This window comes from Columba livia, chromosome 26, assembly GCF_036013475.1.
Source record: "Columba livia isolate bColLiv1 breed racing homer chromosome 26, bColLiv1.pat.W.v2, whole genome shotgun sequence".
Taxonomy (NCBI): Eukaryota; Metazoa; Chordata; class Aves; order Columbiformes; family Columbidae; genus Columba; species Columba livia.
The window spans coordinates 3,676,959-3,704,003 of NC_088627.1; the positions used below are offsets into that span (position 1 = coordinate 3,676,959).

At 58.8% G+C, this 27,045-nt stretch overlaps 6 protein-coding genes across 15 annotated transcripts; 2 read left to right on the forward strand and 4 right to left on the reverse strand.

The window, feature by feature from the left end:
• The first annotated feature begins 165 nt into the window (after positions 1-165).
• LOC102083746 (myotubularin-related protein 9-like) lies at positions 166-5,551 on the forward strand. 6 transcript variants are annotated; one of them, XR_010468158.1, is made up of 13 exons: positions 166-813; positions 1,353-1,624; positions 1,833-1,892; positions 2,175-2,283; positions 2,563-2,688; positions 2,804-2,977; positions 3,098-3,315; positions 3,424-3,585; positions 3,672-3,813; positions 3,897-4,117; positions 4,279-4,430; positions 4,564-5,244; positions 5,344-5,551. XR_010468158.1 is itself a non-coding variant. In XM_065041703.1 (13 exons), the coding sequence occupies exons 3-13, from the start codon at positions 1,428-1,430 to the stop codon at positions 4,725-4,727; spliced, it is 1,725 nt and encodes a 574-aa protein (XP_064897775.1). In that variant the 5' UTR covers positions 166-539; positions 706-813; positions 1,353-1,427; the 3' UTR covers positions 4,728-5,551. The 6 variants fall into 6 exon arrangements, 5 of the variants coding, with proteins under 5 accessions (XP_064897775.1, XP_064897774.1, XP_064897778.1 ...); XM_065041703.1 differs by having other exon boundaries at positions 166-539; positions 706-813; positions 4,564-5,551; XM_065041702.1 differs by having other exon boundaries at positions 4,564-5,551.
• EIF3I (eukaryotic translation initiation factor 3 subunit I) lies at positions 5,515-10,125 on the reverse strand. Its single transcript, XM_065041736.1, has 11 exons — positions 9,991-10,125; positions 9,724-9,816; positions 9,133-9,220; positions 8,507-8,572; positions 8,033-8,182; positions 7,798-7,925; positions 7,278-7,388; positions 6,804-6,893; positions 6,451-6,524; positions 6,167-6,259; positions 5,515-5,876 (listed from the first exon to the last, which is right to left on the reverse strand). The coding sequence occupies exons 1-11, from the start codon at positions 10,108-10,110 to the stop codon at positions 5,795-5,797; spliced, it is 1,095 nt and encodes a 364-aa protein (XP_064897808.1). The 5' UTR covers positions 10,111-10,125; the 3' UTR covers positions 5,515-5,794.
• On the forward strand, positions 10,063-13,304 carry TMEM234 (transmembrane protein 234). The gene is made up of 5 exons (XM_065041777.1): positions 10,063-10,090; positions 11,726-11,877; positions 12,250-12,316; positions 12,503-12,595; positions 12,937-13,304. Exons 1-5 carry the CDS (start codon positions 10,078-10,080, stop codon positions 12,996-12,998), a joined length of 387 nt encoding a protein of 128 aa, XP_064897849.1. The 5' UTR covers positions 10,063-10,077; the 3' UTR covers positions 12,999-13,304.
• Positions 13,305-13,603: 299 nt separating this feature from the next.
• IQCC (IQ motif containing C) lies at positions 13,604-16,400 on the reverse strand. The gene is made up of 5 exons (XM_065041762.1): positions 16,254-16,400; positions 15,783-15,926; positions 14,952-15,273; positions 14,727-14,845; positions 13,604-14,329 (listed from the first exon to the last, which is right to left on the reverse strand). Exons 1-5 carry the CDS (start codon positions 16,323-16,325, stop codon positions 14,288-14,290), a joined length of 699 nt encoding a protein of 232 aa, XP_064897834.1. The 5' UTR covers positions 16,326-16,400; the 3' UTR covers positions 13,604-14,287.
• CCDC28B (coiled-coil domain containing 28B) lies at positions 16,371-18,235 on the reverse strand. 2 transcript variants are annotated; one of them, XM_065041742.1, is made up of 5 exons: positions 17,670-18,235; positions 17,428-17,570; positions 17,201-17,355; positions 17,083-17,105; positions 16,371-16,603 (listed from the first exon to the last, which is right to left on the reverse strand). In XM_065041742.1, exons 1-5 carry the CDS (start codon positions 18,218-18,220, stop codon positions 16,552-16,554), a joined length of 924 nt encoding a protein of 307 aa, XP_064897814.1. In that variant the 5' UTR covers positions 18,221-18,235; the 3' UTR covers positions 16,371-16,551. The 2 variants fall into 2 exon arrangements, with proteins under 2 accessions (XP_064897814.1, XP_064897813.1); XM_065041741.1 differs by having other exon boundaries at positions 17,428-18,235.
• Positions 18,236-18,804: 569 nt separating this feature from the next.
• Positions 18,805-26,786, reverse strand: TXLNA (taxilin alpha). 4 transcript variants are annotated; one of them, XM_065041699.1, is made up of 11 exons: positions 26,562-26,786; positions 25,253-25,393; positions 24,106-24,444; positions 23,758-23,849; positions 23,001-23,171; positions 22,475-22,669; positions 22,185-22,304; positions 21,897-21,971; positions 21,322-21,414; positions 20,728-20,950; positions 18,805-20,371 (listed from the first exon to the last, which is right to left on the reverse strand). In XM_065041699.1, the coding sequence occupies exons 2-11, from the start codon at positions 25,356-25,358 to the stop codon at positions 20,058-20,060; spliced, it is 1,728 nt and encodes a 575-aa protein (XP_064897771.1). In that variant the 5' UTR covers positions 25,359-25,393; positions 26,562-26,786; the 3' UTR covers positions 18,805-20,057. The 4 variants fall into 4 exon arrangements, with proteins under 4 accessions (XP_064897771.1, XP_064897770.1, XP_064897773.1 ...); XM_065041698.1 differs by having other exon boundaries at positions 26,548-26,786; XM_065041701.1 differs by having other exon boundaries at positions 20,855-20,950; positions 26,562-26,784.
• Positions 26,787-27,045: the final 259 nt, after the last annotated feature.

The following is a 27,045-nucleotide window of genomic DNA, read 5'->3' on the forward strand; positions in this document are numbered from 1 at the left end:
CGGGCCGGGGGGGACCAAAAAAAGCCCAAGGAAGGAAAACGAAACTGGGGGGGGGGACAATGGGGCGAGGAGCGGGGGGACAGCTGGGTCCCCATCCCGGGCGGGCCGTTAAGGTGGAACCGGGTCTGCATCCACCGCTGCCCGGGACGGGTGCGGGGGCCGCGGGTTGCGGGTCTCGCCTGCGCCCCACCGGCACCCCCTGCCCCGGGGACAGCCCCCCCGTCCCCTCCAGCCCCCCTGGAGTGGTCCCCAAAGCCCCCGTGTGCAGGGCCGGTGCTGCGCCGCCACTGCCCGCGTTCCCTCGCCTGTCCCCGTGCGTGTCCCCGTGTGTGTCCCCTCGCTGTCGCACCCCACGCGGTGTCCCCCCGGCCCCTCCTGCGCCCCCAGCCCTGCGGAGCGGAGCCGCCCACGCTCCGGTCCACCTTAAACCCGACATCCGCCGGGCGCGGAGCGCTGCGTCGAGCCGCTGTTCCCCCGGGCTGTGCGGGGCATCGCCCGCCTCTCTGCGTGCCCCCCGAGATCCCTGCGTGCACCACAAGGTCCTTGGCTCATGCCCCGCAGTCCCCTGTTTGCACTCTGAGCTCCTCTGTTCGCACCCCACAGTCTCCCGCTTGCACCATGAGATCCTTGCTTGCACCCCAAGATCCCTGTTTCCCGGCTGACATCCCGCGCTTATGCTCAACTGTTCCCTCTTTGCACTCTGAGGTCCCCTGTTTGCACTGAGGTCCCCTGTTTGCACCCCGAGATCCCTGCTTGCACCCCGAGGTCCCCACCTGCACCTGGAGGTCCGTGCCTGCCACCCAGCCCAAGCAGGTAAGCACAGGGGTGGCAACGCTGCCAGCCGCTCACCCTCCTCACCCTGCACCGGGCAGCCCGTTCTGCTCCGTCCCCGGTATGGGTGGCTGTGACAGAGCCCCCTGGACCCGGGTCAGGCTGGCACGGGGCTTTGGCAACTGTCACCGTACAGCCCAGTGTGACAGGCCCCAACACAGGCAGGAAAGGACCCAGGGGTGCTCCCTGCAAAGCAGCAGTTGCATGTTCATCACCCACCAAAAGTTCCCTCCCTGCAGCACAACCAGCACCGTGCACCCGGTTCGGGGGCTGGGCACTGCCAGAGCTTCTCAGCCCTCTCTGCCCCATGTCTCAGTTTCCCCATCTGCAATGACAGTTTTGCCGGGGCAGGAAATAAGTCACGCTGCTCTGCGTTTTGCAGCAAGAAAGCTCCATATTCTGTAGGTGACAATGTAAACACGAAGAGGGGGGTGAGGCCACAGGGCCCAGCGTGACGCAGAGGGAAGAAGGGGTTTCCAGGCTGGGCTGTGCCGCTGCACGTTTCCCCTTTCTCCCTCCAGCTGCGCGGCAGCTGCCGGCAGCAGGTCTGCGTGGCTGGCAAACTACACCGGGGCTCGGCAGCCACCGGCACTGCTATGGAGTTCTCTGAGCTGATCAAGACGGCGACGGTGGAGAGCGTGCTGCTGTCCTGCGCGGGGCTGCCAGCGGTGAAGGGCACCCTGTGCATCACCAGCCACCACCTGCTCCTCTCCTCCTGCCCCGGGGGGGACGCCCAGCCCGGCACCGTGGAGCTTTGGCTGCTCATCCGCAACGTGGATGCCGTGGAGAAGAGGTGGGTCTCTCCTCGTGGCCAGCTCTGCGCTCCCTTCCAGCAGTGTCACCCCTGCTGTAGCTTGAGGACATTCCCTGCTGCTGTCACAGTGCCTGTGGCAGAGCGCGGCCACCCCACAGCGCTGCCTCAGCCCTCCTCTGCCCCACGGCTTGCAGCGGGGATGCTGGCGGCACTGGGCGTTGATCTCCTCTTCTCCTCTATGCCTCAGAGTGCAGAATTTAGGCTGGTACCAACCCCCTGGGACTAACGGCTCCCCACTGGACACCAGGTTTGGCTTTTAACGCTCTCTCAGCTCTGCTAACCCATCTGACTTTGTGCTAACCGTGTCTGCCGGGCCCTGAGCAGGGCAGGGAGATGGTGGAAATCCTGGCTTCAGACACGTGTGCCACTGGTGCCAGATGAAACCCAGCGACTTGGCACTGGCACAGTCCTCCTGCATTGTCCTGCTCAGCTCTCCTGGGGACAGAGGGCAGCTCAGCACTGTCGCATGTCTGTCTGTCTGTGTGCATGGACCTACAGCCAGCCCTGACCCTCCTCCTGCCTCCCCCAGGCTTGCTGGCTCCTCCGGCACCATCACACTGCGGTGCAAAGACCTGAAGGTGCTGCAGCTGGAGATCCCGGGCATGGAGGAGTGTCTCAACATCGCCAGCTCCATCGAGGTGGGGACTCGGGCAGCCGGGGAGCAAAGGGTTGGCAGGAGCAGGCGGCTGCCCGCAGTGTTTGCTCTCGGTCTGTCATTAACGTGGGTAAACACTCAGCTCCCGATCAGCGTTGGCACAAGGTGACCACGGGGCTGGTGGCACCAGCACCTGCCCGACCAGCCCTCGCTTGCTGCTGGGACACAGCCAGGAGCAGGGATGGTGTTCGCAGAGCCTGCCCTGGGGACGCAGAGGGGACATTGCCATCCCTGACCGGCTCCACCTTTGCTCCCTCCACAGGCCCTCTCCTCAGTGGACTCGGTGATGATGATGTACCCATTCTTCTACAGACCGCAGAGCCTGAGGCTCGAGGAAGGATGGCACCTCTTCCCCCTCAAGCGGTACTTCCAGCAGATCGCCTCGCAGGTGAGCCTGGAGGGGAGAGACCCAGCTGGGCTTGGGGGACAAAATGACCTTTACTGGGTGCCCGCTGGGGCTCACGCTGCACCCGAGGCAGCCCCCAAACCCGCATCTCCCCCAGACCAGCCAGTGGCGGCTGAGCCACGTGAACCAGGACTTCACCACCTGCCCCACGTACCCTCCGGCCGTCATCGTGCCGGCGGCGGCGGATGATGACACCCTTCGGAAGGCTGCCAGGTTCCGGCAGGGCGGGCGATTCCCCATCCTCAGCTATTACCACCCCAAAAACGGCACCGTGAGTTCATCTCCCCATCCTGCTCCTTGTCTCCTCTCCCACCACCGCCAGCCCTTGGACAAAGGCAGCTCAAAGCGCCCCCATCCCATGGGGTTCCCCCCGTGCGCCCCTGCCCCGCAGGTGATGCTCCGCAGCAGCCAGCCGCTGACGGGCCACAACCGAAAGCGCTGCCGTGAGGACGAGATGCTGCTGGGGACAGTCCTGGAGGAGGGGGAACGGGGCTTTATCATCGACACGCGGTCAGCCCAGGCAGCGAAGCAGGCTCGGATGACAGGAGGGGGCACAGAGCCCAAATCTTCCTACCCGCAGTGGCGGAGGCTGCACCGGCCCCTGGAGAGGTGAGGGGCTGTGCTGAGCTCTGGAGCTCTCACAACAACAGCATGGGGACTCCAGCCTTCCCAAAAGAGCCTCGCCAAGGCCCTGACACCGTTGTCCTTCCCTCACAGAGGCCGCCCGCTGCAGGAGAGCTTCATGAAGCTGGTGGAAGCCTGCAACGACACCTCCGCCACCATGGACCGCTGGCTGAGCCGCCTGGAGAGCTGCCGCTGGCTGAGCCACGTCAAGGCGGCGCTGAGCACGGCCTGCCTGGCCGCGCAGTGCATGGACAGGTGAGGGGGGCTGCTGTCCCGCTTTGCCCCCGTCAACACCCTCAGCGTGGCACAAACCTCGGGCATCGCCCTGACTCTGCCCGCAGGGAAGAGGCCACCGTGCTGGTGCACGGGGCAGAGGGGACGGACACGACACTGCTGGTGACGGCGCTGGCACAGGTGATCCTGGACCCATCCTGCCGTACGCTGGGGGGGTTCCTGGGGCTGCTGGAGCGGGAGTGGATCGAGGTGAGACCCGCGGTCCCGAGGGGGTAAAGCTGAGCCCAGCTGGGCATCCCCAGATCCCCTGTTAACCCCCTGGGGTCCCGCAGGCCGGTCACCCGTTCCACCTCCGCTGCGCCCGCTCTGCCTCCTCCCACGCCCGGCCGAAGCAGGAGGCGCCGCTCTTCCTCCTCTTCCTCGACTGCGTGTGGCAGCTGAGCCGCCAGTTCCCCTTCTCCCTGGAGTTCAGCGAGCGCCTCCTCCTCACCCTCTTCGACAACGCCTACGCCTCCGCCTACGGCACCTTCCTCTGCAACAACGAGAAAGAGAGGCGAGTCCGGGGGGACGCGGGGACAGCGCTGTCCCTTCAGAGCAATGTCACGGTCACCACTGTGCCCTTGGGTAGAGCCTGCAAAGCGAAGCCCTCCCGGTCACAGCTTGGGTCAGATTTGTCCCCAGCAGGGACTGAAATGTGTTTGGACTCTCCCTCAGGTGCCTGTGTAAAGTGAAGGAGAACACACACTCCCTCTGGGCCTGGCTGAACCAGCCTGAGGAGAGGGCGAAACACCTGAATCCTCTGTACTCACACAACCCCCTGGTCATCTGGCCCTCTGTCGAGCCCCAGAGCATCCAGCTCTGGCAGGGTAAGCTAAGTCTAGCGCTCCCAAAACTCAGCTTAAGCTCTGAGCAGGGCGGTTTGAGGGAAAGCGGCTCTGCTGTTCTCTCTCTCGAGCGCTACGGCACAGCTGAACTAACACACAGCCCCTTCTCTCCAAGGTTTGTTCTTCCGATGGATCCGTTCGTCCCAGCACCTGGACGAGGCCTGGGCAGAGATCCAGCGGTTGGTAGAGAGCAAAGACCCCCCCGCCAAGGAGGGTGTGGGGACGGGGCTGAGCCGGTCCCTCTCCGACCCCGCTGCTCAGACGGAGAACGAAAGATGAACAGCAGCGCGGGTGGTTCGGTCCCCATGGGGCCAAGGTGACACTGCGGCTTTGGGCGGGAGGCGCTGTGCGGGACACAGCCCCCGTGGGACAGCTCGGGGAGCAGGGACGGAGCCATTTCCGCAGCCTCTGGGCTGCACAGACTGAGCTTGTTTAGTAAAGCGCTCTCTCTCGCACCCCACGCCTGCTTTTCTGCTCTCACACGGGCAGGAGCAGCCCCGCTCCCTCCCGCTCTCTCCCCAGCAGGATTTTGGCAGCTCCCAAACGGCAGGCACAGCAAAAACTACGCGTCAGAACACTCCTAAACCCACAACACCCTCTCCACAAAGCGCACGCCGGCTGCAGTTCAAGCATTGCATCCGTCACACTGAGCCAGCCCAGGAAATCTGCCCTTGAACCCAGTTTTGAGGAAGGAAAGAGATACAAACCGCCCGACAGGCACAGAAGGATGAGGATTCACAGCAAAAGCGAGTGCTAGTGCAGGAAATAACTGTTCCATGAGGAAAGCTGGCTCAGGGTCAGTCCCAGCAAATAAACAAAGCACCAGAGCCGGGCGCGTGTGTGTCAGCTGGAAAACAACAACCAGCTGCTGCAATTCAGCCTGTTCACACCTCAGGGCCGGAGCCAAACCCCAGCGGCAGATCCACCTGGGAAAGAGAACACAGGGCAGAGAGACCCCGGAGTAACAGCCCCGGTGGGGAGCAGGGCACTGCCAACAGAGCCGGGAACGCAAAGCGCTCGAGTTAGTCTTGTTCCAGACCAAAAAAACCCTCAAAACCCACAGAGGTGCTTTTGCTTGTGTTTATAAAAGATTTCTATTTGTTTCCTGATGTTTTTTTTCCTCCCCTGGTGTATAAATAAGCCCAGCGGGGCAAGAAGTGGCATCCCCAGGGGCAGGCAGCTCAGCTCCTGTCCTCGCCTTTGCTGCTGCTCATGAAATCCAGTCCCGCCCTTTTGAGTCGGTTTGGTTTTTAATTCCCCACCTTCCCACAGCCCCCAGGTGTGCCGCGAACTGCTTCCCGCTGGAGCAGAGCGACTTCAGGCCTTCCAACAGTTCTGCGCCAGATTTAAGCTTCAAATTCAAACTCAAAATACTGGGGATCGAAGTAATGGATGCGAACGTAGCCGTCCTCGCCCCCGCTGCTGTAACTGTATGGGAGGAAAGACAAGATAAAGTCATCAATGGTGTCAGGAGCTCGGAGGTTTGTACCAGTATCGGAGTCTGTTCTCACAACCCCCTCCAAAAACTAATAAAGGAGTCGCAGGACAGAAAAAGTATCAGTGGTGCAGTGGGGTATAAGGGTGAACCCCCAGCAGAAGGGCTGGAATGGGAGAATTAAGGAAGGTGCTGGCTCTGGTCCCTGTCAGCCCAGCCCTATCCTAACCGAGAGTTGGGCTGGGCTTAACTGGAGCCCGGTGTGAGACCCCGAGATCCTCACCTCTTCCCATCAGGGTGAAAAGCGACGCTGTTTATCGGACCGAAGTGACCCTTCACTCTGCCAAACTCTTCTTCAAAAGCCAAGTGGAAGAACCTGGGTGAGGAAAGAAGAATTAAATTCTCACGAGCCGTCGGGAGCCTGGTTAGGGACACAATCAGGGCTTCCTCAGAAAAGCTCTGTGAGTTTAACAACTCCAGGAGCGAGATGCTCTGAGAACAGCAGCCCGGGGCTGTGAGGAGCCCTCCCGGTGAGGATTCAGCCCTGTCAAGAGGAGAAGAACCAACCTGGCCTCAAATTTGCCGATCCTGGTGGAGGTCGTGGTCACATCCATGGCCTCTTGCCCACCACCGAGCACGACCTGCACAGGAGAGAAGCCCCAACAGGTCAGTGTTGCTTCCTCCTCACCCAGCACATCCCACAAACTCAGGAGCTGACTCCAGCCCCAGAGAAGTTCCCACTTCCCAGGCACTCTTTTCAAAATCAGAGGACCCAAAGGCTCATTCCCTGCACCAAATCGCAGGAGAGTCCCCCAGACGGAGCCCACAATCACGATTTTTAGCTGGACTGGTGACACTGCCTTCCAGCGACAACGCAGGAGTCACAGTGAGACTGTTAAAGTGAACGAGCTCATTCTTACGTGATCAAAAATCGGGGAGAGCGCGGCAGAGTTCACCGGTCGCTCCGTCCGGAACGTCTTCAGATGCTCAAGCGTCGTGCAGTCAAACAGCTGGAAGGGAAAAGGCAGAGAGTTATTCTGCAGAAGGGCTGGCAGCTCAGTTAACTCCTACAAATATGTTCTACAGTCACTCATGGGCATCCGAATCCTCAAAAAACCAAATATTTCTGCAGAATCCCAAAGTCCTGGCCTATGGTAAATGTCACATCTATGACCTTCAGGAGGTAGCAAACTGCAGATATATTTTGGCAAAGTTGTTTTCAACACTAGGGCATTAATTTAACGTGGTGGTGCCTCCCCTTTCTCACCGAACTTTCCCACTAAGCTTTAACTTCCCGCTCACTCCAATTCCTTAGGAGCACACAGCTCCAAGCAGAGGCCCTGCAAGCAAATATCCCCAGTCCAGTCCATGGCATTTCTGCCGGGCAGCCTCACCTTGGCCGTGTTGTCCTTGGAGGCGGTGATGAACATGGTCATGTCCCTGGAGGTCTGAATGTCGTTGATTTGCTTGGTGTGCTCCTTGATGTTCGAGAGCTGCTCCCCTGACTGAAGGGGAAAGGCGGCAGTTTCAGCGTGTTGGTGAGGCAAGTGAGCGCACACACGACTCCTCCAGTCAAAATAATTTAGGAGATCGGGGAATCAGAGAATTGTTTGGAAAAGAGCCTCAAGGCCACCGAGTCTAACCATTCCACCACCCTGGCACTGCCCCACGTCCCTTAGAACCTCATGTCCGTCTGTCCAACCCTCCAGGGATGGTGACTCCAGCACTGCCCTGGGCAGCCTGTTCCAATGCCCCACAGCCCTTTCTGGTTATTTTAACTGTCCTTCCACGAGGCTGCAGATTTGAACCAAAACCCCGTATTCTGTCCCACAACCACCGCAGGAACATGGCGATATCCTCCCCCAGATGCAGGGAGATGCTGATGCAGGGAGATGCTGTTTTTATCAGCCTGACCTTGGCGCTGAACTGGTTCAGCTCCCCGCTCTCGTGTCCCGCGATGATGAACTCTCCCAGAGGGCCCCACACGGCACTGGTGATTTTAGAATCACTGCAGGGGATTTTCATGTAAGGCTCATTGTTTTCTGCGAGAAGGAAGGAAGGAGACAGACAGACAGACACAGTGGCACCGGCTCTGGTGATCAACGCTTCCCCTTGTTCCCGGCCGCGGGCGCTGGCGCCGATTCCTCACCGATCTGGCTGGGGTCCCGGAGGTCGAAGAAGCTCACAAAACACTGATAACCCATCTGCTTGTCCGTGGAAAACATGATGATGTTTCCTCCGAAGTCAAAGCCGCACGTCCTCACCGCTGAGCTGGTTTTCACCAGCGCGAGCTGCTTCCCTGGACACAGAGCAGAAAGCACCAGCTGCTTTGATGTAATGTTTTAATGAAAACGAGAAGCTGAGGGAGGACAAGAGCAACAGGTGAAGCCGACAAGCAGGCTGGGTGACCTGCAAGCACTGAATAAGTTCGCTAAATACTCCCTAGAAACCAGGCGCATGCACAAACCATCCCCTCCAGCAGCCCAAGCCAGCACTCAGAGCTCTTCCAGAGGGGAGAACAAGCAGATGTGATGCTGCTGCCACGTCCTTCAGGCTTCGCAGCCGTCATGGCAGGACCGAGCCGTGAGGCAGACGCGCCTGCGCAAGGAGGGAAGAGTCTCACCCGTCTCGCAGTCCCAGAGCCGGCAGCTGTTATCCGCAGAGCCGGTGAGCACATGTCGTGTGTCCCCTGGGTCACTCGTTAAGGAATATCGGTATGTTCTTAGCTCCAAAAACCCACTAAACTCCCAGAGAATATTTATATGCAAGATTAAAAAGCCACATTACAGAGAGATTGGACAAGTTTCATTCCAGGACCAGCAACACTCCAGTACAGACAGAGCCCAAGTGCTCCCATTACAAAACCAACAATTTTCCTCTTGAAACATTAAAGAAAAGGCTCCAACTCTTGCATTAAAACAACCTTTGCATGTTTTCATCTCCACTACCTCCTGCCAACACTGGGGATGGAAAACCTTGTGCAACTTGGGTGCTTTCCCTGAGCTCCCAGGGCCAACACAGCAAGTCTGACAAAGCACAAACACAAGGGGATGGGACACGCTGCCCGCACACGCGATTCCAAACAGCCTGGGAGGAAAAACAGCCAGAAGATGGAGCGAGGGAAAGACAGCAGGAGAGTTAAATGCACTGCATAGCTTCTATGCTCCTCTTGGAGAGGAATCAGCTCAAGTGAGTCACTGTAAAACAAAATACAAGATGGACAAACTGGTTTTTGTGACTAAAGGATACAGTCTGCATCCACACACCACACAGCTCCTGTGTGGCCGTTGTAGGTGCCGAGCCGCTCTCCGTTCACTGAATACCAAACGTTGACGATCTGGGAGAATCACAGATTATCAGGTGTTGGAAGGGACCTGGAAAGCTCATCCAGTGCCATCCCCCCATGGAGCAGGAACACCCAGATGAGGTTACACAGGAAGGTGTCCAGGCGGGTTGGAATGTCTGCACAGAAGGAGACTCCACAACCTCCCTGGGCAGCCTGGGCCAGGCTCTGCCACCCTCACTGGGAAAGAGTTTCTTCTCAAATTTAAGTGGAACCTCCTGTGTTCCAGTTTGCACCCATTGCCCCTTGTCCTGTCACTGGTTGTCACCACAAGAGCCTGGCTCCATCCTCCTGACACTCCCCCTTTCCATATTGATCCCCAGGAATGAGTCCCCCCTCAGGCTCCTCTTGTCCAGCTCCAGAGCCCCAGCTCCCTCAGCCTTTCCTCACACGGGAGATGCTCCACTCCCTCCAGCATCTTGGTGGCTCTGCGCCAAAACAACCGGATTAATTAACGAGACATGAAAAATTAAGGCGGTGGGGAACACCAGACTCACGGGATCCTTGGCCACGGTGAAGAGCAGGTCTCCCTCTCGGTTGTACTTGATCTGCGTGATGGAGCGTTCATGGCCCTGCAGCAGGATCGGCTTCTGCGTGGGGGGAGACGCTATTTAATGGCTCAGGGCGGGAGAGGCCTTGGCCTCCGGGTCAGCCGCCGCCTCCCGGCCCCCCCTGCCGCCCAGAAACCCCGTCCCGGGAGCTCCTCACGTCCTAAACACCGGTAACAACCCCAATCCCAGCCCCGCTCCCGGTCCCATTCTCACCATGGCGGCAACACTGAGGCGAAAGAGAGACCCGCGCGTCTCTTCCGGTTCACAGGGTGAGCGGAGCGGAAACACGTCACCGTTGCTATGGCGACCGCGGGTGAGCTTCCGGGATTGCATGGCGGCCGCTCCCGGGGAACGGGGCCTCGAAAAAGGCGCCGATTGTTGGGGGTTCTGTGGGGGCGATGTGGTGACAAGCGGGGGGCACTTTAATTGAGGGGGAACGGGGCTACGGGGTGTGGGGCTGCCTGTGAACGGGGGAGAACACGGCGGTGGGTATGGGCTGCGTGGGCCAAGTAGATAATTATAGTAATTATTGTTATATTCCAGCGTGTTTCAAGAGAGATGAACTCAATTCAAAGCTGTGCGATTTCACGCTGGGTCCATCTTTTTGAAATAACCTGTATAATAATAAAATTTTATACTATATAAAATGCTATATAAAATATACTATATAAATATAAATATAAATGAATATAAATATAAATATATAAATATAAATATAAATAAAACTATATAAAATATACTATATAAAATACTATATAAAATATAATAATATAGAGAGAATATACAGGAACATAATATGTATAATACATAATATTTATTACATATTTACTACTTATTTGCTATATTTATATTATGTATTCTAATGTGTAATATTTATAATTATTGCCTATTATAATGATTACATCATTATATTATTAGATAAAATAATACATTATATGACATACATTATACACTGTACATATAATAATTATTATAAGATAAAATTATATAATATATAAGCAATAGCAGTAGTAACTATATATTTATGTATTATTTATATGTTTGCATTTCGGGACTAGTTCAGAGAGACTTTGTTTTACATTGAGGACTCATAGTCTGATGTCTCTCAGTTCTTCCCCCCGGTCTTTCAAAATCGTTAATTAAAGATGCTTTGCTGAGACAACCCCGGGTTCCAGTATAGGATGGGAAATTACATATTAGAGAGCAGCGTAGGGGAAAGGGACCTGGGGGTCCTGGGGACAGCAGGGTGACCATGAGCCAGCACTGGGCCCTTGTGGCCAGGAAGCCAATGGTACCTGGGGTGGGTTAGAAGGGGGTGGTCAGTAGGTCAGAGAGGTTCTCCTGCCCCTCTGCTCTGCCCTGGGGAGACCACACCTGGAATATTGTGTCCAGTTGTGGCCCCTCAGTTCCAGCAGGACAGGGAACTGCTGGAGAGAGTCCAGCGCAGCCACCAAGATGCTGGAGGGAGTGGAGCATCTCCCGTGTGAGGAAAGGCTGAGGGAGCTGGGGCTCTTTAGTTTGGAGAAGAGGAGACTGAGGGGGGACCTCATTAATGTTTATAAATATATAAAGGGTGAGTGTCAGGAGGATGGAGCCAGGCTCTTCTCGGTGGCAAACAATGATAGGACAACGGGTAATGGGATCAAACTGGAACACAGGAGGTTCCACTTAAAGATGAGAAGAAACTTGTTTTGGGGTGAGGGTGGCAGAGCCTGGCCCAGGCTGCCCAGGGGGTTGTGGAGTCTCCTTCTGTGCAGACATTCCAACCCGCCTGGACACCTTCCTGTGTAACCTCATCTGGGTGTTCCTGCTCCATGGGGGGATTGGACTAGATGATCTTTTGAGGTCCCTTCCAATCCCAAACATACTGTGATACTGTGATACTGTGAGATCCTGCCAGGGTCTATTCTATCAGCAAGGTGACTGTTTCCTACGTGCTGTGCGGCAGGAGAGGCAGCGGCGCTGGTGCTGGTGGCCGTGCTGTGGGGCAGCACCGGGCCGTTCCTGCGCACCGGCGCAGCGGGGCTGGAGGGGGTTCAGCGCCGGGGCCGCCTGCGGCAGCTGCTGGCAGAGATCCGCTTCCTGGGCCTCAACTACAAGGTGAGACCCTGTCCGGACTTTTGGGTGTCAAACTGCCTTTGGGATCATTGCTGCTTCCTTCTGCACTTGATACTTCAACTGTTAAATATTCCACCTATCATCAGAATTCTTTATCCTCGGTAATATTTCATTTAATTGCCTGTAGCAGTGCTCTTCCTGTGCAAAATTGAGGCCGGTTTCATAGGCAGCAGGTCATTAACCCTCATCTTTTGCGTGAAATGAGCACAGCGTGCCTTCTGCCGGCTGCGGGACTAAGATACTGAGCAGCTTGTGACCGGCAGTGCCACCAGTGTGATACGTTTCTGTTGCCAGACAGGAGGCGCAAGGTGGGTTTGCAGGCAGAAACTAACAGGTTTATGGTTTTTCCTGCAGTACGTGGTGCCGTTTCTGCTCAATCAAGGTGGATCTCTCCTCTTCTACCTCACCTTGGCATCCACAGGTCAGTTCCCGTTGCTTCCATGGAGTGGGTTGATTGGGATTTTGGGAAGATCGCTGCTATTGATTACTCTGGTGACTCAGCTAAACATCAAGCAGCTGTCTTGTAATGATCATCAACAAAACACGTTTTACAATTTGTACAAGATTATAAATTTTAAACTCTTTGTGTCAAAACTGTCCCATTCAGATCTGTCCCTGGCAGTGCCGCTCTGTAACTCCCTGGCGCTGATCGTCACGCTGGTGACTGGGAGGATTCTGGGAGAGGATGTTGGTGGTAAAAGTAAGTTACACTTAAAACATTTCCCCACGTTGTCTCCTGCATCTATTTGCTGACTTAACAACATGGGCTGCTCTCTGCTCTCCTGAAAACCAGCAAATACCCTCGCTCGTTAAGTAGTAGCTCTTGCTACATGGCAGGAAACCCGAAAGCTTAAAACCACCAGGATCTGGAGCGATAGCTGTAGGAATAAAGTGTTCTTCAGAACTTGCCGTATCTATCCAGACATTTCTGATGCCTGATTTACCGCAACATCCGAGCATTGTGTATTTAGCAACAAGAAGCTCTGCCTAACCGGGGCTGAATTACGCACGTTCCCAATACGTTATTGCTCGTTTCCATAGGGGCTGTGGCAGGAATGCTGCTCACCGTCCTCGGGGTCACGCTCTGCGTTGCTGGTTCGTGAAGGAGATGTGATGAGAAACAGAGGAAGAGAACGTATTCACAGGTAACCGCCGCAGCCCACGGGGGAATTCTGGCCCAGCAGCAGACGCTTTGGCCCAGCTGTTCTTAGGAAGCTGCATTTTGACACATGGATATCCAGCAGCCTGTGTTCCCTGAGCGCTGGGGCTAACGAGGCCTGTTGTGAGGACACCCGATTTAATGTGTTAAGGGATTTTTCCATCCGCGGACGTTTCGAGGCAAGGATGACTGAATTGTCTTGTTCAGCACTGGAGGGATAATAAGTGGTTAATAAATGGTTCAAAAGGGACTTCTGGGACCGACTGTTTTTTCTGCAGAAGGAACCTGGTTAGGGACTGTTCTTTTTGTGGCCAAGCACGTGAAAGTGGCTTCTGGCCCCACACTCAGCTGTGACGTCCCCGCTCATGCTGTGCGGCCCTTACACAGGGGTTACCGCTTCGCTTTTCTCTACGGAGCCTTGCAGTGTGTCCCTCATCTCTAAAATAACCACAGGGCAGAATACCACAAAATAAAATAATATCTTTCTTACCCTTGTAATTACTCAGGAACACGAGGGAGGGAAATACAGAACGTCTTGCACAGAGAGGGTTAATACAAGAGCTGTTTATTACTATGATGGGCAGATGCTCCTAAACCAACACAAAACAGATGTATATATTTTGTGGAACGGGTTTCGTTGCTGCCAGCGTTCCAAATCAGAGGGACAATGATGCGATGAAGTATCTGACACACAATAAACTTCCTGGCAGGCAGTTGGGTACAAAAGCGGGTGTTCTATTTGGTAATTCTTCCTTCCCAATTCACACAAACCAGTTTAATTAGAGCCCAGGCAAGCAGCTGTCTCATCTGCCACATCACCACACCATAGAGATGGGGAAAGGAACAAGGTTTTCATTATTTAACAAAATTGTGCGTGTGATTCATTGTTCACATGGGTCACCCACAGTCTGGTGGAGAAGAGCTTGTTCCTGCAGGTTTGAAGCACCCGCTGCCTTCAGGCATTTTAGTTCCACTCACCGAGTCTCTCTCCAGGACACGCAACAACCTCCCTGGCTTCACAGTGACGTTTAATCCCCGCTTTCACCAAATCTTCACGTTTAAAAGAAATAAAAGGCTTTCTTGCCACATTCTTCTGAAGTGGAAGACACCAACCTGCAGAGCTGGAGCTCCCTGAAGCTGCTGCTGTTGGCGAGGTCACGTCACAGCTGCGCTGCTGCGGCTTCACCGCTTCTCTGCACAAAACAAACACCCCACGTGCTCGGGAACGTCCTCCTACGGGTCAGGAATCCCCAGCTGCTTTTTCAGCATCAAGTACTGCAAGAGAAAGAAAACCAAGCGTTAACGATTAAATCCCACACATAGGAAAGCACCCACCCTTGCAGATGAGCCAGCAAAATCACTGCATTTGGCCAGAAGATGCACAAATGTCACTTTTCAAGCAGCACAAACAGCCGCTCACTGAGCCAGCCGGTGCCTGGGCGCCCACCGCGGCATCGCCAAAGCAGCACCGGCGCTGGAGTGAAGCCCATCACCGCATTAAACAGCTCCTGCTCTCCTTCAGCATTCCCTTTTTGTTTGCTTTCCCCCCAGAAAAGGAATAAAAAGGGCACGGCCGCCATCTGATCCAAGCCGTGAGTGACTGAACCGTCCCCGTTCAGCCCCAGCGCAGATGGCACTGGTCTGGTTTGGAAGAGGAGGGTCAGGCCCTCACGTTTTTACGGCTGGCGATGGCTTGTTCCAACCACAGCAGCTCCATGACCAAGTGATTTCTGTACGACTGGAGACCAGCCCGAGTTCGAGGAAGCTCCTTTACGTCCTCAAGCGGAATTTCTGCAAAGAAACAGAAAAATAACCTGTTCTTAGAACAGATTCAGACGGCACCATCTGCCTCTTGTTCTGACCTCTTCCAGGATGCTCTCAAGGTTTTGGTTCTCACCCGGGCTGGCTCCGGGGGACTCTGCGTGCAGGACCGCGCTGTCCCACGCAGACAACACGGTGCTGTCGTTCTGCCGATCCTCGCTCTCTCCTGGAGACTTTTCAGTGCATTTCTTTGCATCAGCTCCAAGATTTTTGGGGCTCGCTGCGTGGCCTTCACCTGCGGAGCTCGGTTCTTTCTCACTTTGCAGCTGGGCTGTAGCGTTCCCGCTGCTGCAGCCCTGGTCCCGTTCAGGTTCGGGCTTGTCCTGCGGTTTTTCTGCGCTGGCCGCGTCACTCGGTACAGATTCCTGCGGAGCCGAAGGCTTCTCCTGCGGTGGCTTCTAAAGCACCAAAACGCGAGAGATTGAAATATAAAGAACACATAAAGGTCTGAAAGGTGGCGGTCAGAGACCTGCTGTTAGCAGCGCTCCTGCCATGACGCCACCGTGCTCTGCTCTGAGCCATCGTGGAATTTTTAAAGGACTTTCCTTCCAGAAGCGGTAAAACCATCAGAGAGCAGAGCTCAACCACAGGAGGGTCCAGCTGGGCGAGGAGGGTGCCTGGGGACAGCACCCCCAGTGTCACCTGTGCAGGTTGAGCGTGTGACTTGGGGCTGAGCTTCACCCAGAGCAAGAAATCATCAGTGGGGTCTCAGGGACACAAACCGGGGACAGTCTCACAGGCCTCAGCTGCATAATTGTCATTTTTAATTTGGTAGAAATGCATGTTCCTGGGACTACGCTGCAGAAGTACCGTCTGGGGCGCAGCTGCCCCATCCACACCACCCACAGGTGCCCCCGCGCTCCCCCAGAAGGGGCCACAGAAGTCCCCAACACCGTGACGCGCAGACCTTGGGGACGAACACGGGGCGCGGCAGGAACTGTCCCCTCCACTCCAGCTGCTCCAGGTCTCCTTCGATCTCCCGCACCACGGCCTCGTACTGCGCCCGCAGGCTCTGGAACCGCCGCCGCAGCAGGTGCCCCCGCACGCAGGCCTGCGGGGTGGGGGTGCTGCTGCCAGAGCCCCCCCGAGCCCCCACCACCCCGTGTCCCCCACTGTCCCCCCCACCGCCCCCTCCCCTCCCCGCCCCCCCGGGGTCTCGGCCGGGCGCACAAGGACCAAACGCGTCCCAGGGCTGGAACCAGGCGGGTTTTAATGAGGCAGCGCCGGCTGATCAGGGCCCCCCCCGTGGGACCCCCATATCCAGCTGTGCACCCCCAAGGCCCCCCCAGCTGTGACCCCCCCGCCCCATTCTCCACGTATGGCCGTGCCCACCCCACAGGGACCCCTCCCACGGGCTTCTCCCCGCGCGGGCCCGCACCTGCAGGCGGGTCACCCCGCGGAGCAGCCGCCGCCACCGCTCCGCCTCCGCTCCCGCCGCCGCCGCCGCCATGGCCAGCGCCACGGCAACCGGGCGCCTCCTGATGGCGTCATCCGGCCGCGACGACGCCACCGCCCGTCACGTGGGTCCCGCAAAGATGGCGGCGGGGCGGAGCTGCCCGCGCTGGGCCCGAGTGGCCCCGCGTTGTCGCCGGTGCCGCCGCCGTCGTCCCTCCCGCTTGGGGCGGCCCCGCTGGGGCCTGCGGCTCCCGTGGGGGCTCCTGGCGGCGGGCGCGGGGTCAGGCGGCCGCGTCCTCGGGGTCCGGGCTCTCGGCCAAGTGCAGCTTCTGTCTGAGCGCCGGTCAGGGAAACGTGGGGACACGGGGACCCTGTCACCGCCACCACCGCCACTGCCAGCACCACTGCCACCAGTCCAGCACTGTCACCGCCAGCACTGCCACCACCACTGCCAGCACTGTCACTGCCACCACCACCGCCACTGCCAGCACTGCCGCCACTGCCAGCACTGTCACTGCCAGCACTGCCATTGCCACCAGCACTGCCACCATCACTGTCCCCACCATCACTGTCTTCACACCATCACCGTCCCCCCCACACCACCATCACTGTCCCCACCACCACCAACACTGTCCCCACCACCACCAACACTGTCCCACCACCACCATCACTGTCCCCCCACCATCACCATCACCGCCATCACCATCACCCACCCCATTGTCACCCTCCCCGCCGCCGCCATCCCTGCCACCACCACCATCGCCGCTGTCACTGCCACCAGTGCCGCCGCCATCGTCCCCGGGCCAGGATACATGGAGCTGCTGAGCTCCTCCAGCTGTGGGAGGCAAAGGCCGAGGCTGAGGCTCCCGCGGGGTGGCCGGGGGATCCAGCCATGGCAGCAGGGCTGGGGACAAGGGGGGTGACACTCACGTGTGCCAGCAGCTGGTCCAGGTTCCTGTCAGCCGCCACCTTCTTCTGCTCCTCGGGCAGCTCCTCCACGCAGCCGTCGAGCCCGAAGTGCAGCCGCGCCAGCTTCTCCTGCATCTCCCGCACGTGTTCCAGCTGCTCGAAGGAGCACTCCTTCCCTGCGCCGCGCCGGGGCGTCAGCACCCAAAACCCTGTCCCCCCGGAGCCCCCCGTGCCCCCCATCCCCTCACCGAACGCCTGCAGCTTCCCGGAGTGGAAGTCGCTGAGGAGGCTGAGCAGCCCCCCCTCCATCTCGCAGACGTCGGACACGTCGGTGAGGAAGCTGTGCTGCAGCGGGGCCCCCCGCGCCGCGCCCCCCCGCTCCTTGCTGGCCCTGCCCGGGGCACACACAGGCTGGTACCGCCCGGACCCACCGCCCCGCACCGGAGGGACCCCGGGGGGCTGCCGGTCACCCCCCAGCCCCGGCACTGACCGCCGGAGCCGGGCGCGCTGGCGGGGCGAGGGCTGGGCGGGCAGCGGCAGCGCGAAGGACGCGCTTTTGCTGGGGGGCAGCGGCCGGGGGGCTCCAGGGGGCGGCGGCTGCGCCAGGCAGGTCTTGGGGCTCCGCTTCTTCCTCCGCTCCTCCATCCCGGCACCGGGGACCCTGCGCGGGACGGGCGCGGCTCTCGGTGGCCCCTTCCCCGCACCGGGGCCTCTGGGCCCCGCCGGGGTCTGCCCGGAGCGGGCGGGGTTGGGTTCCCCCGGGGAGCTCCGGGCGGCACCGGGAGCTCCGGGCGGTATCGGGAGCTCGGACCCGGGCACCAGCAGCCGGGTTGGGGCTTCGCGATCGCGGCCCCTGCGCTGGAGCGGAGCCGGGGGCTGCGGGAGCCCCTTTGTCCGTAGCCTCCGGCCGTCCGGCGGGGACTGACCCGCGCTGAGCCCCGATCCGGCCCCTGGTACCGACCCAGCCCCCGGTCCCGGCCCGGCCGCGTCCTCGAGCCCGCCGGACACTCGTCCCCGCAGCCCCAGCGCCGGGATTTGCATTTAAAGGGAAAGGAACTTCCTCCGGGGGTGGCACTGCCGGTCACCGGCCGCCCGAGCAGCGCGGCCCGTTCCCGTCTGGCTTCCCCGGGGACACCCCGCAGAGCGGGGTCACCGCCCGCCCCCCCCGGGGCTTCCCCCGAGTCCCCTGCCTCGGTTCTCAGGATCGCAGCTGCAGGGACGATCCCCCACCGCTCACAAAGGAGCGAGATGAACGGCAGATCCCATCCCCTCCGCGCACACAACCCAACGTGGCTTCTTACCGCGGACCTTGTGGGACTTTACGCCAATCTTGGACATTTTGGAGCCAGCCGGGGGTTCGGTGCCACCAGTGCCAAGACCCGCAGGGCACACGGTGCTTGGTGGCTCACGGATGAGACGCTCTGTGCTGGGGTCCTGGGGACAAACCCACCCGAGTTTCGTGTCCCCGCTGCCGCAAAGGTCCCCCCCACACTCCCCAGGCCCCGGAAGGCAGAACCAGCACCCAGGGAACCGAGCCCAGCGGAACCCCATCCCCACCCCAGCGCCCCAAATCTTCCCTCCCAAACGAGGCCTAATGAGCGAGAAACAACACACAGAGCAGCAGCGAAGTTGGGTGCATTTCTATTTGATACAGAGATCCATACAACAGCCCCTGTGGAGATAATCTGTACCGTAACGAGGAAAATTGAAAATAAAAAAAGGTGGCTTTCTAAGGTTTTTCTTTTATTGAAAGGACGGGAAGAAGCCCACAGCTTGGCAGCTGCGAACGGGGCTCCTGACGCTCCTTCTGACACAGACACGTCCCTGCACCGGGGAAGCAACACGGACATCAAGGGGCCGACAAAGCCACGCTCGGCTCCGGGGAACATCCCAGCAGAGGTTCGGGGCTGTGGCTCTGCGGAGACTCGTTACATCTCGTCTCTGCTGCAGGTTCGTTAGACCCAAACTCGCTGGAGTCCCCGTGAGGAGGGAGGACACAGTCCTGGTGCTGGCGCCGGCAATTCGGATGGAGCTCTGCGGACACCTCGAGACCATCGCTCAGCGACCAGGAGGTCCTGACACGGGGCAGAGGAGCTCGGGTGGAACCTCCCCAGCCCCTTGCACAACTGACCACACGCGCTTGTGCAAAACACTTGGGAATTAGACCTTTGGATTAACTCTTTAATACACTTGTGCGCATGTGCGTATAGCAAAGAGGCAACTGTGAATCATAAGGCGATTGAGACACTGGCAGATTCTGGGTGAACCGGGCACCCCCCATTCCTCTGCTTTTCTTTGTCTCCATTCAACACATAAACCCAGGCAGAGGAGAAACGGCCTCTTCCCAACTCATTTGCTCTGCTCACGGGCACCAAAAACACGAGTGTCTGGGACACCTGACACGGAGGAGGGAGAATCCAGCTCAGCTCCTTGTCTCTCACTCGACGCAGCGTCGCTGCGGAGGTGCTGACAGACCCCCCACCTGCCTGAGCTGCGTTAGATTTTTGGGGGTTCACAGCCTGCCAGTGACAAGTCTTGTCGTGAAAGGGCCGATCGGTTGAGTCTCCATATATTAGTTATTCACGCACACGCAGGGAGGTGGATCATTCTAGTTTTCACGTGTATCCATATATAAAGTGTTCGTTGCCCTGCACATATTTTATATATCATATATATAATCATATATATATATATATATAAAAATTTTAAAAATCCTCCAAAAACCTAAGCTAGGAAATGCGGAATCCCCCGGAGGGCCGACCTCTCGCGCCTGTCCCAGCACCAGGAGAGGGGCGTTGGACCGAGTCTCTGGAACCCCCCACGTTCCCCTCCCTCTCCCCCCGCCCTGCGGGCTCAGGCAGCGCCCTGAGCCCCCTCCTCAGTCCCGCTCTGCCCCGAGGCTCCTGTGCTCAGTTCTCCCAGGCTCTCCGCAGGATCCGCGCCGTGCGGCGGCTTTCCCGAGTGCAGACAATCCTGCTCGGCTGCAGAACCTCCCGCCGCCGCCTCGGGGCCGTCTCGTGGTGGGTCCTTCGAAGGCTCCGAGGGGTCCGTGTCTGCGCGGGGTGTGTGGGCACACAGGTCCTGCACCTTCTTGTTGAGGTCGTTGCGTTCCGTCTGCAGGGCTCGGCACAGCTTCTCCAAGCGCTGGATTTTCACCTGAAGCCCCTCTAGCTCTTTGTCCCGAAGGGTTTTCTGCAAATAAGAGAGCCAGTTCAGACTCTGCCACACCAGGGACAGAGGCAAAAAGGGAGAGAGAGAGAACTGTGGAATCGTTTTGGTTGGAAAAGCCCCTCAAGATCATTGAGTCCAACCATAACCCAACCCCTGCCCCTGCCCCATGTCCTGAGAACCTCATGTCCGTCTGTCCAACCCTCCAGGGCTGGTGACTCCAGCACTGCCCTGGGCAGCCTGTTCCAATGCCCCACAGCCCTTTGGGGAAGAAATTGTTCCCCGCATCCAACCTCAACCTCCTCTGAACCCCAGATCCGCTCCCCATCTCACTTGGGCTCCAGCCCCTTCCCCAGCTCCGTTCCCTTCTCTGAACTCACTCCAGCACCTCGGGGGCTTTCTTGTCTTGAGAGGCCCAAAACTGAGCCCAGGATTTGAGGTTTGGCCTCCCCTCAGCTCCAGCCCAAGGCCACACAACACATCCGCGTGCTGCTCCAGCCTCCTCACCTCCTCAGCCATCTCCAGCAGAGCCTTGTTGCTGCTCTCCCAGCGAGAGCGATACATCGTGGTCTCCTTCTCCAGCTTCTTGATTTTCTTTGTCATCTACAGATTAACAGTGACAAAAAAGAGGGAATGAGTAAGCCCCAGGCAGAGCGCTTGCAGTCAGTGACATCTCACGTGTCCCCAAACGGGCACCTGCTGTCCCAGCACAGTTCTGCTGTCCTGGGAAACGTCTCCGTGTCTCACTGCAGCTTCAGCAGCGGGAAACACCGAGTGGGTAACAACGAAGCAGGGGACGGGGCAGCGCTGCTTGTTCTGACACAGCAGGGATGGTATCGACGCTCTGTGAGCAGCCAGCTCGTGGCTGATTTTAATATTTACCAGCAAAACTAAACAAAACTACAGACAGACAGACAGACGGGCAGCACCTCCAGCCCCCGCAAGCTCTGCTGGGCACCAAAAGCATCACCCACCTTCTCCATCTCCTGTTTAAAGGTCGTGAACACTTCACTGCTTTTGGAAAGGGTGTTCTGGAATTCTTCAAACTTCTCCGTGTAGAGAGCGAGCTGTGGGGAGAGACGGGGTCAGAGCTGCTCACTGCGCACCTCCCGACAGCCCTCGCCAAGGAATGAGGTAGCGATCTTGTGACCGGGCTTCACGACAAACAACAGGGCAGGACGGGGCGGCTCTGCCAGCGTTAGGTACAGGGGAATGTGGAAAAACTCCTTCCTAGGGAAACATCCTGAGAGCGATGTGTTCTGCAAACACCTCCTGGCCTGGGCAGGAGGCACTTGCTGGGTCTGATTCAGCAAAGAGCGATCACACGATGCTCCCAGCCCTGCTGAAAACCAAAAACCTCCTTTCTCCCGGGAGGCAGAATCACTGCAGGAAATCTCAGCTCACACCGGGCTGACACAGGCTCACCCAGGAGCAATCCTGCCGCTGTGTCTTCCAGATTAAAGAACTTTGGGTTGTTCGCTGCTTAGGGAGGAAAAAAAACCCAAAAAACAAGTGAATAATCAGGCTGAGCACACAGTGGGTAACTCACCTGCTGCTTGAGATGGGTCTCCTGCTGCTTCATCAGCTCGCACATCCTCTGCGAGGCCACCGCTTCCTTCAGCAGCTGGGGAAGAGCAAAGGCAGTGACCCGGCTGTCACCAGGGACGGCTCTCAGCGTGTCCCTGCAGACGGGAGCAGGCTGGGGGGGCTGCGAGGAGCAGCGCAGGGCTGCAGCCTCACCCCGTCTGCGCTCTGCCCTTGGGGAACCAGGGGAACGAGCCTCCGCAGAGGGACAAGGCAAAAAGCGAAGCGCTCGCAAAACCGCTCCGAGACTTACAAAGTCCTTCTCCCGCTGGTGTCTCTCCTCGGCCTCCTTCAGCATCTCCTGCGCCTGCTGGAGTTTGGCGTCCACCAGCTGCTGCTGCAGGTCCTTGTGTTTGAACACCTTGTCGATGTGCTGTGAGGGAACCGCACCGGTCACTGCCACGCTCAGGGCGTCCCAGCAGCCGCCCCAAGGGAAGAGCCCGGAACCCAGAGGCTCTTTCCCCCCCAGGAGCACAAACACACATCGCAGGGCAGAACAGAGGCACCAGAGCAGCCCCACACCCCGATCCCACCCCAACCCACCTCCTCCCGCAGCTCGTACTGCTCGATGAGCTTCTTGAGCCGCTCCGCCAGCTCCATGTTCTCCTGGCGCAGCTTGGAGTTCCGCTCGTTGTGCTGCTCCATCTGGAGCTGAATGTCGTTCAGTGTCACCTGGAAGTGGGATGTCACCTCCTTCCGCTTCTCCTCTTCCTCCCGTGCACGCTGGACACCCTCCTCCTGCATGAGGAGAGCAGGGACAGTGGGGACGTGTCACTCTGGGGAGCAAACTGCCCAAACTGATGCTCTGAAGCCACCCGGCCTCCCCCTGCTGCTTGTAGCCATCAGGAAGCAACTTTGGGCTTCTTCCCTCCCTCTCTCCAGTGAAGATACCCTGAATTAACACTCAGACACGGTAGATAATGATTTAACAGCAAAATTAAAGCACTGCCCTGCATGGTAGCCTGAGGGCACTCATCGGGAAAGGTAAACTTGCCAGAATGGCTCCCGGTGAGTGATCCAAGCGCTTTGGGATGCAGCAGCTCCTGGAGAAGCGCCTGGAGACACTTGCCTTGAGGGTACGGTTGTGTCTCTGCAGCTCGCGGCACAGGCTCTCCAGCTTGCTGCGGGCCAGGATGGCCTTGCTGTGCTCGCTCTGCAGGTGATCCTTCTCTTGCACCAGCTGCGTCTGCTTCTTCTGCAAGATCTTCATCTGTTTCTGGGAGGTGCGATGCTCTTCCAGCTGGGACAGGGGAGCAAAGGGCACAGATGATGCAAACCAGACGGGGACAATGTGCTGCGCCCCGAGGAGGGGCTCAAAGAAGCGCTCTCTGTGCTCTGAGGGGAGGACACAATGCAAAAGATGCCGCTTTTGAGCAGAGTGGGACCGATGCAGAGCTCAAGGTCCCCTGGACAGGTCACTGAATTCCTGTCCTGCTGGAATCTGAAAGATTTAAATGTTCATCCAGCACCTCCACGCACGCGTTGGTCAAAGAGATGCAGCTTCTGCGTTAGAGGAGCAGAGAGAAAACAGATCCAGACTCCTCTTACACACAGATCTGCCCAAAATGCTCCCACACGTGCTTACGCTTCTGCAAACGCCAACACCTGGCAGAACCAAGCAACATCTGTCCTCTGGTATCTGGATGTCCAGCACCGCAGAGATCCCACAACACACACTGCAAAGCTACAGGTGTGTTCCTGGACCGTCCTTCTCCATATCAAGAGGAAACACAAATCTACAGCCACGTCCTGGCTCCTTGAGCAGCTCCCGTGGCCACTGCTGCGCTGCCCTCCCCAGAGCCCGCCATGGAGGAAGCCGCACTCACCAGCTCAGCGTATTTCTTGCACAGCGCTGCTAGTTTCTCCTCTGGCGTGCTCAGGGTGTTCAGCGTCTGCATCAGCAAAGTGATTTCTTTGCCTGGAAGGAGACATGGAATTTAAAAAAAATAAGCTAAAATCCATTTACAGAGTTCTGGCTCATAAGGGCAAGGAGAGGAGAAACAAAGCAGGTCTCAGAGCTGCACCTGCCCTGGGGCAGAGCCACCACCTCTTCTCAGGGCTCTGCCCCACAGATTTCACCGCACGCGGTGGGGGAACAACCCCCCAGCTGGGGCCAGACCCAACTTTCAGAGCTGGAACTGGCTGGAGAGGATTGTGTCTGTGGAACCCCTCACCTAGGCCCTTGGCTTTCTTTTTCTCCTGAGCCTTCTTCTGATCCCGCTCCCCACACTCCTCGCCGGGTCGAAACTCTTCAGTCCCCTTTGTGTTTTCCTTCTCGCCGTTCATCTCGGGGCCGCCCGTCTCCTGGTCACCGTTCCTCGGGGACTCGCTGCGACACTTCTCGGCTTCTTCCGTCTCGGTGGGCTCGCTCTGGCCACCGTCCTCGCCCGCGCCCTCCTGGCTGGCATCCACGCAGTACGTGTTCAAGATGTCCTCGAGCTGCCGGCTCAGCTCTTCGGAGACGTCCCGCACGGCGGGCCGGGAGGACTTGGTGTCCTCCTGTGCGAGAGAAGCTGCGGGAGACGGGAACACAAAAGCGTGAGGTTTCCCCCACGCCGTCGGTTCTCTAGAAGTGGCTGAAAAAGGGGAGGTTTTCCGAGCACCCGCCGCAGCAGGGCCGGACAAACCTCCAGCGACATGAGCCGCTTTGTTCTGGCGGCGTCTGCAGCCGCTGCCGTGACAATGGACGTACGTTCCCGACAGACTCGCTTTTGATCACAAGAGCATGACCAAGCCCCTGACATCTGTCAAGAGCAAAAATTCCCCCCCTTCTTCCCCCTAATCTTTCATGAAAGCGGGTTACGTGTGAGCTTTCCCTCATGGGAACTCCCTGCTGACATCCCCAGAGCCGGGACTTTTACATTACGATCGATTTTTAAACCTGAGTTGGCCTCTCTGCGTGTGTCCTACATCCCACATTTACCGAGCACCACAATACATGGCAGAGTTCACTTTAACCGAGCACCCACTTGGTTAGACCTGGTTTTTGTCTTCTAGGGAATGATTTTTACGAAGCGCCAGTAACAGGGCAGGTCGCTCAATGCTGCTCCAAGGAAAGAGTTGTCCGACATTTCCCAAACAGGACCCTTAAGGACAAACAACCTCTTGTTTTCAGGCAAGAACCAGCTCCATGCTTTGGTCAGGACGTGGTAACAGCTTCAGAACCATACACACGCAGGAACCGGGATTTTCTGCCCCAGAAATCACAGCTCCTCTCCAACAAGCCACAAGAGCTGCAGACAGTTGCCCACCCTCCCACAGAGGAAGCACCAGCTGCTCTCCAGGCTCCAGAATCCCCCTCGCGCCCCAGGGACCCCCCACCTTCCAGGGGTGCTGCGGCCTCCGGTGAGTCCCCATCCTCCAGCACCAGTTTGGAAGCGCTGCCAGGCCGGGGGGCAGCTTTGGTCTCCCCGCCTTGGTTCTTCATCTCGACCTTTCTCCCCGGCTCAGTCCCAACAAACCCTAGAGAAGGAGAAACATCAACTAAACTTAACTTTAAGAAGCCTGGAGGATTTTAGGAGTCATTCACCTGCACTGGGAAGGAACTTGTTCTCAGCAGAGACTCCGTGCTGGAAGAAACATCGTTTTGTTGTTAATTTGCACCTCAGCACAAAGGTCTCCGTGACAGGATAATGCCTGTTCCCGCTGAGCAAGCTGGACACAGCCCCCCCGAGAGCACGGCAGCACCTCCCGACTCACGCTCAGCGCCAGTTTCCCTAATCCGCCGGGCACAACCTCCCGTGCTCTAGTTAAGGCGCTAATTAGGGAGCAGAGGCAGCCTGTGCTCCTCGCCCGGAGCCAAGGGGCTGTTCCAGGAGAAGCAGCGAACAGCTCCTCTTGCCGTTTCGCAGCGGTGACACGGGGACCTCGGCGTGTCCTCGGAGCGCAGCCCAGGGCCGGGCTCGGCAAGGAGCGCTGGCAGCGGCCGGGCCCGCGTCCCCCCCGCGGGCACAGCCCGGCCCGCCCCACGCGGCCCCGGGCGCCGCTTTTCTGGGCTGCCGGGAACAACGCACCTCCCGCGGCGCTTCCTGAGGCCCCGCGGGCGGGAACGGCCCCGAATCACCCCCTGAGCCCCCCTGGCCCGGGGCGACCGCTCGGGCCCCCCCGGCCCTTCATAACCTCCAGCCCCCCCACACCCTCCGCCTCTCCCACAGCCTCCTGCCCCCCCACAGCCTCCTGCCCCCCACAGCCTCCTGCCCCCCCACAACCTGCTGCCCCCCACAGCCTCCTGCCCCCCACAGCCTCCTGCCCCCCACAGCCTCCTGCCCCCCACAGCCTCCTACCCCCCACAGCCTCCGCCTCCCCCACAGCCTCCTACCCCCCACAACCTCCTGCCCCCCCACAACCTCCGCCTCCCCCACAACCTCCTGCCCCCCACAACCTCCTCCCCGCCCCCGAGCCTCCTGCCCCCCAGCGCTGACACCGACACCCCCGGCCCGGCCACCCCCCCCCTTATTAATATTTTTGCCCCATCCCTAATTAGCACCGACCCCCCCCGGTACCCCCATTAGTGCCCCAGGCCCCGCTCCCCTTATCGCCCCCGGGATGAGCCCCCATGACGATAAAAGGAAACACACGTGTGCCCCCCCAGCACCGCAATGACGTCACGCACGCACCCCGCTGACGTCACCTCCAGCGGTCTGACGCAAGTCTCCCCTCTATCTCTCCTCAGCCAATCAGCGCGCCGGCCCCGGCGGCTCCCCGGTACATCGGAGGAGCAGGGGTGAGGGAGGGAGGGCGCAGCGGCCCCTCCCGGTGCGGCGCGGCCTGGCCGGTGCCGGTACCGGTGCTGAGGGAAGCGGCTCCGTCCCGGGCCTCCCGGCGGCCCCACGCTGCGCATGCGCCGGGCCGCACCGCCCACCAATCAGCGCCGGGCCGCCGCGGGGGCTGCCGGGAAAGAGCGGCAACCGTGGCGGGGAAGCCCGGCGGACTACAGCTCCCGACATGCCCTGCGCGGGGGCCGTCGTGGGAACTACAACTCCCAGCGTGCCCCGCGCGGGGCCCTCGGCGGCGGCGGCGGCACCGCAGAGCCCGTCCGGGGCGACCCCGCTCCCCCCGGGACACCGGAGCCCTCCCCGGGGAATCAGGGCAGAACCTGCCCCGAGAGCCTCCCG